The following is a 12,935-nucleotide window of genomic DNA, read 5'->3' on the forward strand; positions in this document are numbered from 1 at the left end:
AGGAATTAGGAACATGCAGACGGGAAAGGCCCCGGGACCGGACGGATTCCCAGTTGAATTTTACAGAAAATATTTGGACTTGCTCGCCCCGCTACTGACGAGGACCTTCAACGAGGCAAAGGAAAGGGGACAACTGCCCCCGACTATGTCAGAAGCAACGATATCGCTTCTTTTAAAGAAGGAAAAGGATCCGCTACAATGCGGGTCCTACAGACCAATCTCCCTCCTCAATGTAGATGCCAAGGTCTTGGCCAAGGTAATGGCAATGAGAATAGAGGAATGTGTCCCGGGGGTGGTTCATGAGGACCAAACTGGGTTTGTGAAGGGGAGACAGCTGAACACGAACATACGGAGGTTGTTAGGGGTAATGATGATGGCCCCACCAGAGGGTGAAACGGAGATAGTAGTGGCGATGGATGCCGAGAAAGCATTTGATAGAGTGGAGTGGGATTATCTGTGGGAGGTGTTGAGGAGATTTGGGTTCGGAGAGGGGTATGTTAGATGGGTGCAGCTGTTGTATAGGGCCCCAGTGGCGAGTGTGGTCACGAATGGACGGGGATCGGCATATTTTCGGCTCCATAGAGGGACAAGGCAGGGATGTCCTCTGTCCCCATTACTGTTTGCACTGGCGATTGAGCCCCTGGCGATAGCGCTGAGAGGTTCCAAGGGATGGAGGGGAATACTTAGGGGAGGAGAAGAACACCGGGTATCTTTATATGCGGATGATCTGCTACTATATGTGGCGGATCCAGCGGAGGGGATGCCAGAAATAATGCGGATACTTGGGGAGTTTGGGGATTTTTCAGGGTATAAATTGAATATGGGAAAGAGTGAGCTGTTTGTGGTGCATCCAGGGGAGCAGAGTAGAGAAATAGAAGACCTACCGTTGAGGAAGGTAACAAGAGACTTTCGTTACCTGGGGATCCAGATAGCTAAGAATTGGGGCACATTGCACAGGCTAAATTTGACGCGGTTGGTGGAACAGATGGAGGAAGATTTCAAGAGATGGGACATGGTAGCATTGTCAATGGCAGGGAGGGTGCAGGCAGTTAAGATGGTGGTCCTCCCGAGATTCCTTTTTGTGTTTCAGTGTCTCCCGGTGGTGATCACGAAGGCTTTTTTCAAAAGGATAGAAAAGAGTATTATGGGTTTTGTTTGGGCCGGGAAGACTCCGAGAGTGAGGAAGGGATTCTTACAGCGTAGTAGGGATAGGGGGGGGCTGGCACTACCGAGCCTAAGTGAGTATTATTGGGCCGCTAATATTTCAATGGTGAGTAAGTGGATGGGAGAGGAGGAAGGAGCGGCGTGGAAGAGATTAGAGAGGGCGTCCTGTAGGGGGACCAGCCTGCAGGCTATGGTGACAGCCCCATTGCCGTTCTCACCAAGGAACTATACCACGAGTCCGGTGGTGGTAGCTACACTGAAGATTTGGGGACAGTGGAGACGACATAGGGGAAAGACCGGAGCACTGGGGGGGTCCCCGATAAGAAACAACCATAGGTTTGCCCCGGGGGGGATGGATGGGGGATATGGAATGTGGCAAAGAGCAGGTATAACGCAATTGAAAGATCTATTTGTGGATGGGAAGTTTGCGAGTCTGGGAGCGCTGACCGAGAAATATGGGTTGCCCCAAGGGAATGCATTCAGGTACATGCAATTGAGGGCTTTTGCGAGGCAGCAGGTGAGGGAATTCCCGCAGCTCCCGACACAAGAGGTGCAGGACAGAGTCATCTCAAAGAAATGGGTGGGGGACGGTAAGGTGTCGGATATATATAGGGAAATGAGAGACGAAGGGGAGACTATGATGGACGAACTAAAAGGGAAATGGGAAGAAGAGCTAGGGGAGGAGATTGAGGAGGGGATGTGGGCAGATGCCCTAAACAGGGTAAACTCGTCGTCCTCGTGCGCCAGGCTAAGCCTGATTCAGTTTAAGGTATTACACAGGGCACATATGACTGGAACACGGCTCAGTAAATTTTTTGGGGTGGAGGATAGGTGTGCGAGGTGCTCGAGAAGCCCAGCGAATCATACCCATATGTTTTGGTCATGCCCGGCACTACAGGGGTTTTGGATGGGGGTGACAAAGGTGCTTTCAAAAGTAGTAGGAGTCCGGGTCGAACCAAGCTGGGGGTTGGCTATATTTGGGGTTGCACAAGAGCCGGGAGTGCAGGAGGCGAAAGAGGCCGATGTTTTGGCCTTTGCGTCCCTAGTAGCCCGGCGCAGAATATTGCTAATGTGGAAAGAAGCCAAGCCCCCGGGGGTGGAGACCTGGATAAATGATATGGCGGGGTTCATAAAGTTAGAGCGGATTAAGTTCGTCCTAAGGGGGTCGGCTCAAGGGTTTACTAGGCGGTGGCAACCGTTCGTCGAATATCTTGCGGAAAGATAGATAGGGGAGAACAAAGAAGGCAGCAGCAGCGGCCCAGGACTTGGGGGGGGGGGGGGGGGGGGGGGTGTGGCCTGAGACAAGGCAGTTGCCAATTAGGGCTAGTTTTTTTTTTTTTTTTTTTTTTTTTTTTTTTTTTTTTTTGTTATTTAATATTTATTTATTTGTTGTTGTTTTTGTTTAAATTTAAAAAAGGTCATTATTATCTGTATTGTTACAATGTTGTGTAAAGGATGCACAATGTACTGTGTTGGTTGACCAAAAATTTTCAATAAAATATTGTTTAAAAAAAAAAAAAATAAATACACAATGTAAATACATCGACACAGACATCAGGTGAAGCATGCAGAGTGCAGTACTACTCAGTAGAAAGATGTGTGAAGAGATCAGATCAGTCCATAAGACGGTCATTTAGGAGTCTGGTAACAGCGGGGAAGAAGTGTTTTTGAATCCGTTTGTGAATACCTGTTTTGTATCTCCTGCCCGATGGAAGAAGTTGGAAGAGAGAATAAGCCGGGTGGGAGGGGTCTTTGATTATGCTGCCCGCTTTCCAAGGCAGCGGGAGATGTAGACAGAGTCAGTGGATGGGAGGCAGGTTTGCGTGATGGACTAGGCTGTGTTCACGACTCTGTAGTTTCTTACAGTCTTGGGCCGAACAGTTGCCATACCAGGCTGTGATGCAGCCAGATACAATGCTTTCTTTGGTGCATCTGTAAAAATTGCTAAGAGTCAATGTGGACATGCTGAATTCCCTTATTTTCCTGAGGGAGTAGAGGCGCTGTTGTGCTTTCTTGGTCGCAGCGTCGACATGGTTGGACCAGGCCAGATTGTTGGTGATATGCACACCTAGGAATTTGAAGCTATCAACCATCTCCACCTCGGCACCATTGACGCAGACAGCGGTGTGTACGATACTTTGCTTCCTGAAGTCAATGACCAGCTCTTTAGCTTTGCTGATATTGAGGGAGAGATTGTTGTCGTTACACCACTCCACTAGTTTCTCTATCTCCCTCCTGTACTCTTACTCATCGTTGTTCGAGATCCGACCCACTATGGTCGGTCGGGTCATCAGCAAATTTGCAGATGAAGTTGGAGCCACATTTTGCCATACAGTCAAGTTTGTATGAATGAAATGAAAATCGCTTATTGCCACAAGTAGGCTTCAAATGAAGTTACAGTGAAAAGCCCCTAGTCGCCACATTCCGGTGCCTGTTCGGGGAGGCTGATACGGGAATCGAACCGTGCTGCTGGCCTGCCTTGGTCTGCTTTCAAAGCCAGCAATTTAGCCCTGTGCTAAACAGCCCCTTTATCACTTATTGTCACAAGTAGGCTTCAATGAAGTTACTGTGAAAAGCCCCTAGTCGCCACATTCCGGCACCTGTTCAGGGAGGCCGGTACGGAATTGAACCCACGCTGCTGGTATTCTGCATTGCAAGCCAGCTGTCTTAGCCCACTGTGCTAAACCAGCTCCTGGTATAGGGAGTATAGTAGGGTGCTAAGTACGCAGCCTTGCACTATTGATGACTATTGTGGAGGCGGTGTTGTTGTTTATCCTTAATGATTGTAGTCTATAGATCAATTTCTAATGATTATGACAGTGTTAAAGCTGTTTGCCAGAATTGGTTTCAAGGAAGACTTGCATTAAATGGCACCTTTCAAGTCTTCATAGCATCCAAAAACAAAGTAATTCTTTTTGTAGTTGAATTATTTTTGTTTGTGTGGTTAGCACTGGCTTCACAGCGCTGGGACCCGGGTTTGATTCCTGGCTTGGGTCACTGTCTGAGCGGAGCCTGCACATTCTCCCCGTGTCTGCGTGGGTTTCCTCTGGGCGCTCCAGTTTCCTCCCACAAGTCCTGAAAGATTTACTTGTTAGGTGAATTGGGCATTTTGAATTCTCCCTCTGTGTACCCGAACAGGACTGTGGCGACTAGGGGCTTTTCACAGTAACTTCATTGCAGTGTTAATGTAAGCCTACTTGTGACACTAATGAAGATTATTATTAGATGATCCATTTGCCTATGTGCGACCTGAACATACGGCTGCAATGTGGTGCATGATCCGTTCATCTGTGACATGCTGTTGGTTGAGACGTTGTTTGTCAGGACACTGGGCAAACTTCCATCTCTTGTATAACCCAAATTGTTTTCTGTATTTTAATCTTTCCTAATCTTAGCTGCCTATTTTATTGTTTAGGATCAGACTGGTGATGGAGAGAAGGCAGAGAAGGAAACCAAAGAGGTCAGCCCAGAGGAAGATGTGAAAAAGCACGGTTTCCTCATTTTAAGTCGAGAGGACTCTACAATGGTGGGTGTTAATTTCTGAATCATCTTCAAGTTTCTTTCCTCCCTTAAACTGGTCCAGGAATAATATTTTGTTCTTGTGCGTGTCTGGATTCCCCATTTAGGTAAATTAACTACAGCAATTTGTTTGTGGGTTCAGTTTTTAACACACAATGTTCCCTGGACATTAACCATCTATGAATTAAGGAGAGAATTTTCATTTATATAAGAATTCATGACCTTCAGGTACTCCAGAGCCCTTGAAATGTAATTGTTGTAAATTCTGCTCGGTGTAACTTGCCTCCTGACTACTCAAAGCCCTCTGCAAGGCATGAGTCAAGAGTGTGATGGAATACTCTACACTAGCCTGGATGAGAGCAACTCTGCCAACACTAACTCGGCACCATCCAGGTCAAAGCAACCCACTTGATTGTGCCCCCTTTATCCCCTTCAATATTGACTCCCTCCCACCGACACAATGGTGGCAGCAGTGTGTACCACCCACAAGATTAACTGCAGCAACTCACCCAAGCTCCTTCAACAGCACACCTTGTGAACTCACAACCTCTGCCATCTAGAAGGCCAAAGACAGCAGATGCACGGGAATTCTACCACCTGCAAGTTCTCTTCCTGACTTGCAAATGTATCGGCCGTTTCTTCACTGTCACTGGATCAAAATTCTGGAACTCCCTCCCTAACAGCACTGTGGGTGTACCTACACCACATAGACTGCAGCTGTTCAAGAAAGTGGCTCACCACCACCTTAAGGGCATTTAGGGATTGACAACAAATGCTGGTCTAGCGAGCGACGGCCACCTCTCATTAAAGAGCAAGACAAAATTGGACACAGCAGAACCCCACCACAGTCGCCCGAAAAATGACGCAGATGGTGGATTTTAGTGATGCTGGGTGAAGAATAAATGATGTCCCGGGAATATATACATTTCCTCTGTTGTATTTTTCTCTCTCCAAATGCCAGATCCTGCAAACTGGTCAGGAAATCATGGAGCTGGATGCCAGTGGTTTTGCCACACAGGGCCCAACCATTTTTGCGGGAAACATTGGAGACAACAAATACATTGTGCAAGTTTCTCCTCTGGGGATTCGATTATTGGAAGGCGGTGAGTATTTGGGAACTTTGTGGAGGCACTCGGCAAATGCAGCCATTATTAAACTCTGCATTAGCGACAGGTTCAAATTTCAGCTTTTCTTTTAGCTACATCCGTTGTACGGTTTTTAAAAAAGGGAGAAAGAGAGAGCCCGAGTAATTACTGGCCGATTCCCGAGTAATTACTGGCCGATTCCCGAGTAATTACTGGCCGATTCCCGAGTAATTACTGGCCGATTTCCGAGTAATTACTGGCGGATTCCCGAGTAATTACTGGCTGATTTCCGTTACTGGCCGATTCCCGAGTAATTACTGGCCGAGCCACATTTGGGGAGGATGAACCATGCAAGGGAATGTACAACAGTGTTCTGAAAATCGTAGAGGAACAAGTGTATATTCGCAGATCCCTGAAGGTGACATGACGGGGTAATAAGACATATAGGATACTTTGCAATACTAGCTAAGGCCTAGAATTTAAAAGTAGGAATGTCCTAGAAATATATGGAATAGGGAAGGCGGAGGAGAGATTTAATTGAGGTTTATAGAGCTATGAGGGATCTGGATAGCATGGATCGGAAGGACCTATTGCCCTTCGCAGAGAGAGAGTAATAACCAGGGGGAATAGATTAAAGGTAAATGGTGGAAGGAATAGAGGGCAGTTCAGTCATTTTATCACCCAGAGTGTGGTGGAGTCTGGAACTCATTGCCGAAAGCGTAGCAGAGATAGAAACACTTGATTGCATTTGGTTGGGGTATACATTAGAGCTGCTGTAACATGCAGACCGATAGTTTGCTTATTTCACACACGGGATGTGAGTATTGCTGAGGCCCGTATTTCTTGCAGACCCCTAGCGCGCAGTTGGGAGTCAACCACACTGCTGAGAGTCTGGACTCGCGTGTAGGTCAGACCAGGTAAGGTCGACAGATTTCCTTCACTAAAGTTATTCATGTAGGTTATTTGTGAAGGCCCCGCCTTCTCAACGTCGCCCCTCCCGGAGGTGTGGTGGCCCTCAGGTTAAATCACTACCAGTCAGCTCTCCCCCTCAAAGGGGAAAGCAGCTGATGGTCACCTGGTACTATGGCGACTTACCTTACTTTGACCAGATAAGGGCAGCAGATTTTCTTCCCTGAAGGACGTGAGTGAACCAGATAGGTTTTTATGACAATTGATATTTTATGATCGCCATTACTGGGACTGGCTTATAATTCCAGAATTATTGAAATTAAATTTAAATTCCACCGGTTGCATGCAATGCCCACATCTCATGATAGAATTTTTAATAAAGTGCACCGAGCTGTATAGTGTAGTTTAGTTGGAATTGTCTCTTCTCTTCTGATGCCCTTGCAAATTTTACTGCTCTCAAGTGCCGCTTACATTCTGTTCTTACAGTGAACCAGCTGCATTTCATACCCGTTGACCTGGGCTCCCCAATTATGCACTGTGCAGTGTGCGATCCTTATGTAGTGATCATGAGCGGCGAAGGTCAGGTGACGATGTTTGTACTGAAGCGTGATACATATGGAGGAAACACCCACAGACTGACCATGCAGAAACCACAGATACATATGGTAGGTATCCTCACAATAATTAAAACTTGCTCAAAATTGGGCACAGGAGCAAATTAATTCCTTGGTATATGCTGACACCGCACGGAGCAGTGTGCTTGAAGGGATTGTGGTCAGGGACGGAGCAGTGAGCTTGAAGGGATTGTTGTCAGGGACGGAGCAGTGTGCTTGAAGGGATTGTGGCTCAGGGACGGAGCAGTGTGCTTGAAGAGATTGTGGGTCAGGGACGGAGCAGTGTGCTTGAAGGGATTGTGGTCAAGGACGGAGCAGTGTGCTTGAAGAGATTGTGGGTCAGGGACGGAGCAGTGTGCTTGAAGGGATTGTGGTCAGGGATGGAGCAGTGTGCTTGAAGGGACTGTGGCTCAGGGACGGAGCAGTGTGCTTGAAGGGATTGTGGCTCAGGGACGGAGCAGTGTGCTTGAAGAGATTGTGGGTCAGGGATGGAGCAGTGTGCTTGAAGGGATTGTGGCTCAGGGACGGAGCAGTGTGCTTGAGATTGTGGCTCAGGGACGGAGCAGTGTGCTTGAAGGGATTGTGGCTCAGGGACGGAGCAGTGTGCTTGAAGAGATTGTGGGTCAGGGATGGAGCAGTGTGCTTGAAGGGATTGTGGCTCAGGGACGGAGCAGTGTGCTTGAAGGGACTGTGGCTCAGGGACGGAGCAGTGTGCTTGAAGGGATTGTGGGTCAGGGACGGAGCAGTGTGCTTGAAGGGATTGTGGGTCAGGGACGGAGCAGTGTGCTTGAAGGGATTGTGGCTCAGGGACGGAGCAGTGTGCTTGAAGGGATTGTGGGTCAGTGACGGAGCAGTGTGCTTGAAGGGATTGTGGCTCAGGGATGGAGCAGTGTGCTTGAAGGGATTGTGGGTCAGGGACGGAGCAATGAGCTTGAAGGGATTGTTGTCAGGGACGGAGCAGTGTGCTTGAAGGGATTGTGGCTCAGGGACGGAGCAGTGTGCTTGAAGAGATTGTGGGTCAGGGACGGAGCAGTGTGCTTGAAGGGATTGTGGTCAAGGACGGAGCAGTGTGCTTGAAGAGATTGTGGGTCAGGGACGGAGCAGTGTGCTTGAAGGGATTGTGGTCAGGGATGGAGCAGTGTGCTTGAAGGGACTGTGGCTCAGGGACGGAGCAGTGTGCTTGAAGGGATTGTGGCTCAGGGACGGAGCAGTGTGCTTGAAGAGATTGTGGGTCAGGGATGGAGCAGTGTGCTTGAAGGGATTGTGGCTCAGGGACGGAGCAGTGTGCTTGAGATTGTGGCTCAGGGACGGAGCAGTGTGCTTGAAGGGATTGTGGCTCAGGGACGGAGCAGTGTGCTTGAAGAGATTGTGGGTCAGGGATGGAGCAGTGTGCTTGAAGGGATTGTGGCTCAGGGACGGAGCAGTGTGCTTGAAGGGACTGTGGCTCAGGGACGGAGCAGTGTGCTTGAAGGGATTGTGGGTCAGGGACGGAGCAGTGTGCTTGAAGGGATTGTGGGTCAGGGACGGAGCAGTGTGCTTGAAGGGATTGTGGCTCAGGGACGGAGCAGTGTGCTTGAAGGGATTGTGGGTCAGTGACGGAGCAGTGTGCTTGAAGGGATTGTGGCTCAGGGATGGAGCAGTGTGCTTGAAGGGATTGTGGGTCAGGGACGGAGCAGTGTGCTTGAAGGGATTGTGGCTCAGGGACGGAGCAGTGTGCTTGAAGGGATTGTGGCTCAGGGACGGAGCAGTGTGCTTGAAGGGATTGTGGCTCAGGGACGGAGCAGTGTGCTTGAAGGGATTGTGGCTCAGGGACGATGCAGTGTGCTTGAAGGGATTGTGGGTCAGGGACGGAGCAGTGTGCTTGAAGGGATTGTGGCTCAGGGACGGAGCAGTGTGCTTGAAGGGATTGTGGCTCAGGGACGGAGCAGTGTGCTTGAAGAGATTGTGGGTCAGGGACGGAGCAGTGTGCTTGAAGGGATTGTGGTCAAGGACGGAGCAGTGTGCTTGAAGAGATTGTGGGTCAGGGACGGAGCAGTGTGCTTGAAGGGATTGTGGTCAGGGATGGAGCAGTGTGCTTGAAGGGACTGTGGCTCAGGGACGGAGCAGTGTGCTTGAAGGGATTGTGGGTCAGGGACGGAGCAGTGTGCTTGAAGGGATTGTGGGTCAGGGACGGAGCAGTGTGCTTGAAGGGATTGTGGCTCAGGGACGATGCAGTGTGCTTGAAGGGATTGTGGCTCAGGGACGGAGCAGTGTGCTTGAAGAGATTGTGGGTCAGGGACGGAGCAGTGTGCTTGAAGGGATTGTGGTCAAGGACGGAGCAGTGTGCTTGAAGAGATTGTGGGTCAGGGACGGAGCAGTGTGCTTGAAGGGATTGTGGTCAGGGATGGAGCAGTGTGCTTGAAGGGACTGTGGCTCAGGGACGGAGCAGTGTGCTTGAAGGGATTGTGGCTCAGGGACGGAGCAGTGTGCTTGAAGAGATTGTGGGTCAGGGATGGAGCAGTGTGCTTGAAGGGATTGTGGCTCAGGGACGGAGCAGTGTGCTTGAGATTGTGGCTCAGGGACGGAGCAGTGTGCTTGAAGGGATTGTGGCTCAGGGACGGAGCAGTGTGCTTGAAGGGATTGTGGCTCAGGGACGGAGAAGTGTGCTTGAAGGGATTGTGGCTCAGGGACGGAGCAGTGTGCTTGAAGGGATTGTGGCTCAGGGACGGAGCAGTGTGCTTGAAGGGATTGTGGGTCAGGGACGGAGCAGTGTGCTTGAAGGGATTGTGGCTCAGGGACGGAGCAGTGTGCTTGAAGGGATTGTGGCTCAGGGACGGAGCAGTGTGCTTGAAGGGATTGTGGCTCAGGGATGGAGCAGTGTGCTTGAAGGGATTGTGGGTCAGGGACGGAGCAGTGTGCTTGAAGGGATTGGCTCAGGGACGGAGCAGTGTGCTTGAAGGGATTGTGGCTCAGGGACGGAGCAGTGTGCTTGAAGGGATTGTGGCTCAGGGACGGAGCAGTGTGCTTGAAGGGATTGTGGCTCAGGGACGATGCAGTGTGCTTGAAGGGATTGTGGGTCAGGGACGGAGCAGTGTGCTTGAAGGGATTGTGGCTCAGGGACGGAGCAGTGTGCTTGAAGGGATTGTGGCTCAGGGACGGAGCAGTGTGCTTGAAGAGATTGTGGGTCAGGGACGGAGCAGTGTGCTTGAAGGGATTGTGGTCAAGGACGGAGCAGTGTGCTTGAAGGGATTGTGGCTCAGGGACGGAGCAGTGTGCTTGAAGAGATTGTGGGTCAGGGACGGAGCAGTGTGCTTGAAGGGATTGTGGCTCAGGGACGGAGCAGTGTGCTTGAAGGGATTGTGGTCAAGGACGGAGCAGTGTGCTTGAAGGGACTGTGGCTTGGACGGAGCAGTGTGCTTGAAGGGATTGTGGCTCAGGGATGGAGCAGTGTGCTTGAAGGGATTGTGGGTCAGGGACGGAGCAGTGTGCTTGAAGGGATTGTGGCTCAGGGACGGAGCAGTGTGCTTGAAGGGATTGTGGGTCAGGGACGGAGCAATGTGCTTGAAGGGATTGTGGGTCAGGGACGGAGCAGTGTGCTTGAAGAGATTGTGGGTCAGGGACGGAGCAGTGTGCTTGAAGGGATTGTGGTCAGGGATGGAGCAGTGTGCTTGAAGGGATTGTGGCTCAGGGACGGAGCAGTGTGCTTGAAGGGATTGTGGGTCAGGGACGGAGCAGTGTGCTTGAAGGGATTGTGGCTCAGGGACGGAGCAGTGTGCTTGAAGGGATTGTGGCTCAGGGACGGAGCAGTGTGCTTGAAGGGATTGTGGGTCAGGGATGGAGCAGTGTGCTTGAAGGGATTGTGGCTCAGGGATGGAGCAGTGTGCGTGAAGGGATTGTGGCTCAGTGACGGAGCAGTGTGCTTGAAGGGATTGTGGCTCAGGGACGGAGCAGTGTGCTTGAAGGGATTGTGGCTCAGGGACGGAGCAGTGTGCTTGAAGAGATTGTGGGTCAGGGACGGAGCAGTGTGCTTGAAGGGTTTGTGGTCAGGGACGGAGCAGTGTGCTTGAAGAGATTGTGGGTCAGGGACGGAACAGTGTGCTTGAAGAGATTGTGGCTCGGATGGTGCAGTGTGCTTGAAGGGATTGTGGCTCAGGGACGGAGCAGTGTGCTTGAAGAGATTGTGGGTCAGGGACGGAGCAGTGTGCTTGAAGGGATTGTGGGTCAGGGACGGAGCAGTGTGCTTGAAGGGATTGTGGCACAGGGACGGAGCAGTGTGCTTGAAGGGATTGTGGCTCAGGGACGGAGCAGTGTGCTTGAATGGATTGTGGCTCAGGGACGGAGCAGTGTGCTTGAAGGGATTGTGGGTCCGGGACGGAGCAGTGTGCTTGAAGGGATTGTGGCACAGGGATGGAGCAGTGTGCTTTAAGGGATTGTGGGTCAGGGACGGAGCAGTGTGCTTGAAGGGATTGTGGCTCAGGGACGGAGCAGTGTGCTTGAAGGGATTGTGGTCAGGGACGGAGCAGTGTGCTTGAAGAGATTGTGGGTCAGGGACGGAGCAGTGTGCTTGAAGGGATTGTGGGTCAGGGACGGAGCAGTGTGCTTGAAGGGATTGTGGGTCAGGGACGGAGCAGTGTGCTTGAAGGGATTGTGGGTCAGGGACGGAGCAGTGTGCTTGAAGGGATTGTGGGTAAGGGGTTGGGACACATTGCCTTAACGCTGACTGTCCAACTACCCCATTACTTAACACAGATAGAAAAATAGAAAATAAGAGCAGGAGATGGCCATTCAGCTTTTCGAGCCAGCTCCACCATTCATTATGATCATGGCTGATCATCCAACTCTAGCCTGTCTGGGTTGCCCCCCATATATATCGATCCCCTTCACCCGAAGTGCTATATCTAACTGCTTCTTGAAAACGTACAATGTTTTGGCCTGAACTACTTCCTGTGGTAACGAATTCCACAGGCTCGCCACTCTCTGGGTGAAGTCATTTCTCCTCATCGCCGTCTTAAATGGCCTACCCTGTATCATCAGACTGGGTGAAGTCATTTCTCCTCATCGCCGTCTTAAATGGCCTACCCTGTATCATCAGACTGTGACCCCTGGTTCTGGATACGCCCACCATCGGGAACATCCTTCCTGCATCTACACTGTCTAGTCCTGTTAGAATATTATAGATTTTTATGACATCCCCCTCATTCTTGTGAACTCTAGTGAATACAACCCGAAGTGGCACAATCTCTCCTCTTGCGTCAGTCCCGCCATCCCAGGAATCAGTCTGGTAAATCTCTGCACTCCCTCGAAAGCAAGAGCATCCATCCTCATAAGAATATCAAAACTGCACACAATATTCCAGGTGTGGCCTCACCAATGCCCTGTATAATTGCAGCAAGACACCACTGCTCTTGTACTCTAATCCCCTCTCAATGAAGGCCAGCATGCCATTTGCCTTATTTACCGTCTGCTGCACCTGAATGCTTACCCTCAGCGACTGGTGTACGAGGACACCCAGGTCTCATAGCACATTCTCCTCTCTCAATCTATAGCCATTCAGATAACCTGCCTTCCTATTTTTGCTACCAAAGTGGATAACCTCCCATTTATCCAAATTATACTGCACCTGCCATTCATTTGTCCAAATCCCACTGAAGCATCTCCGCATCCT

General features: G+C 50.5%; 1 protein-coding gene across 2 annotated transcripts in view; it reads left to right on the forward strand.

The window, feature by feature from the left end:
- cpsf1 (cleavage and polyadenylation specific factor 1) overlaps nucleotides 1-12,935 on the forward strand; it is a 142,267-nt gene that overhangs the window by 66,660 nt on the left and 62,672 nt on the right. For both annotated transcript variants that reach the window (XM_072507982.1, XM_072507983.1), the window contains 3 exons: nucleotides 4,580-4,690; nucleotides 5,645-5,786; nucleotides 7,164-7,342. In XM_072507982.1, coding sequence (XP_072364083.1) covers nucleotides 4,580-4,690; nucleotides 5,645-5,786; nucleotides 7,164-7,342 — 432 coding nt within the window. The remainder of the gene's footprint in view (nucleotides 1-4,579; nucleotides 4,691-5,644; nucleotides 5,787-7,163; nucleotides 7,343-12,935) is intronic.

Source organism: Scyliorhinus torazame, chromosome 6 (assembly GCF_047496885.1).
Source record: "Scyliorhinus torazame isolate Kashiwa2021f chromosome 6, sScyTor2.1, whole genome shotgun sequence".
Taxonomy (NCBI): Eukaryota; Metazoa; Chordata; class Chondrichthyes; order Carcharhiniformes; family Scyliorhinidae; genus Scyliorhinus; species Scyliorhinus torazame.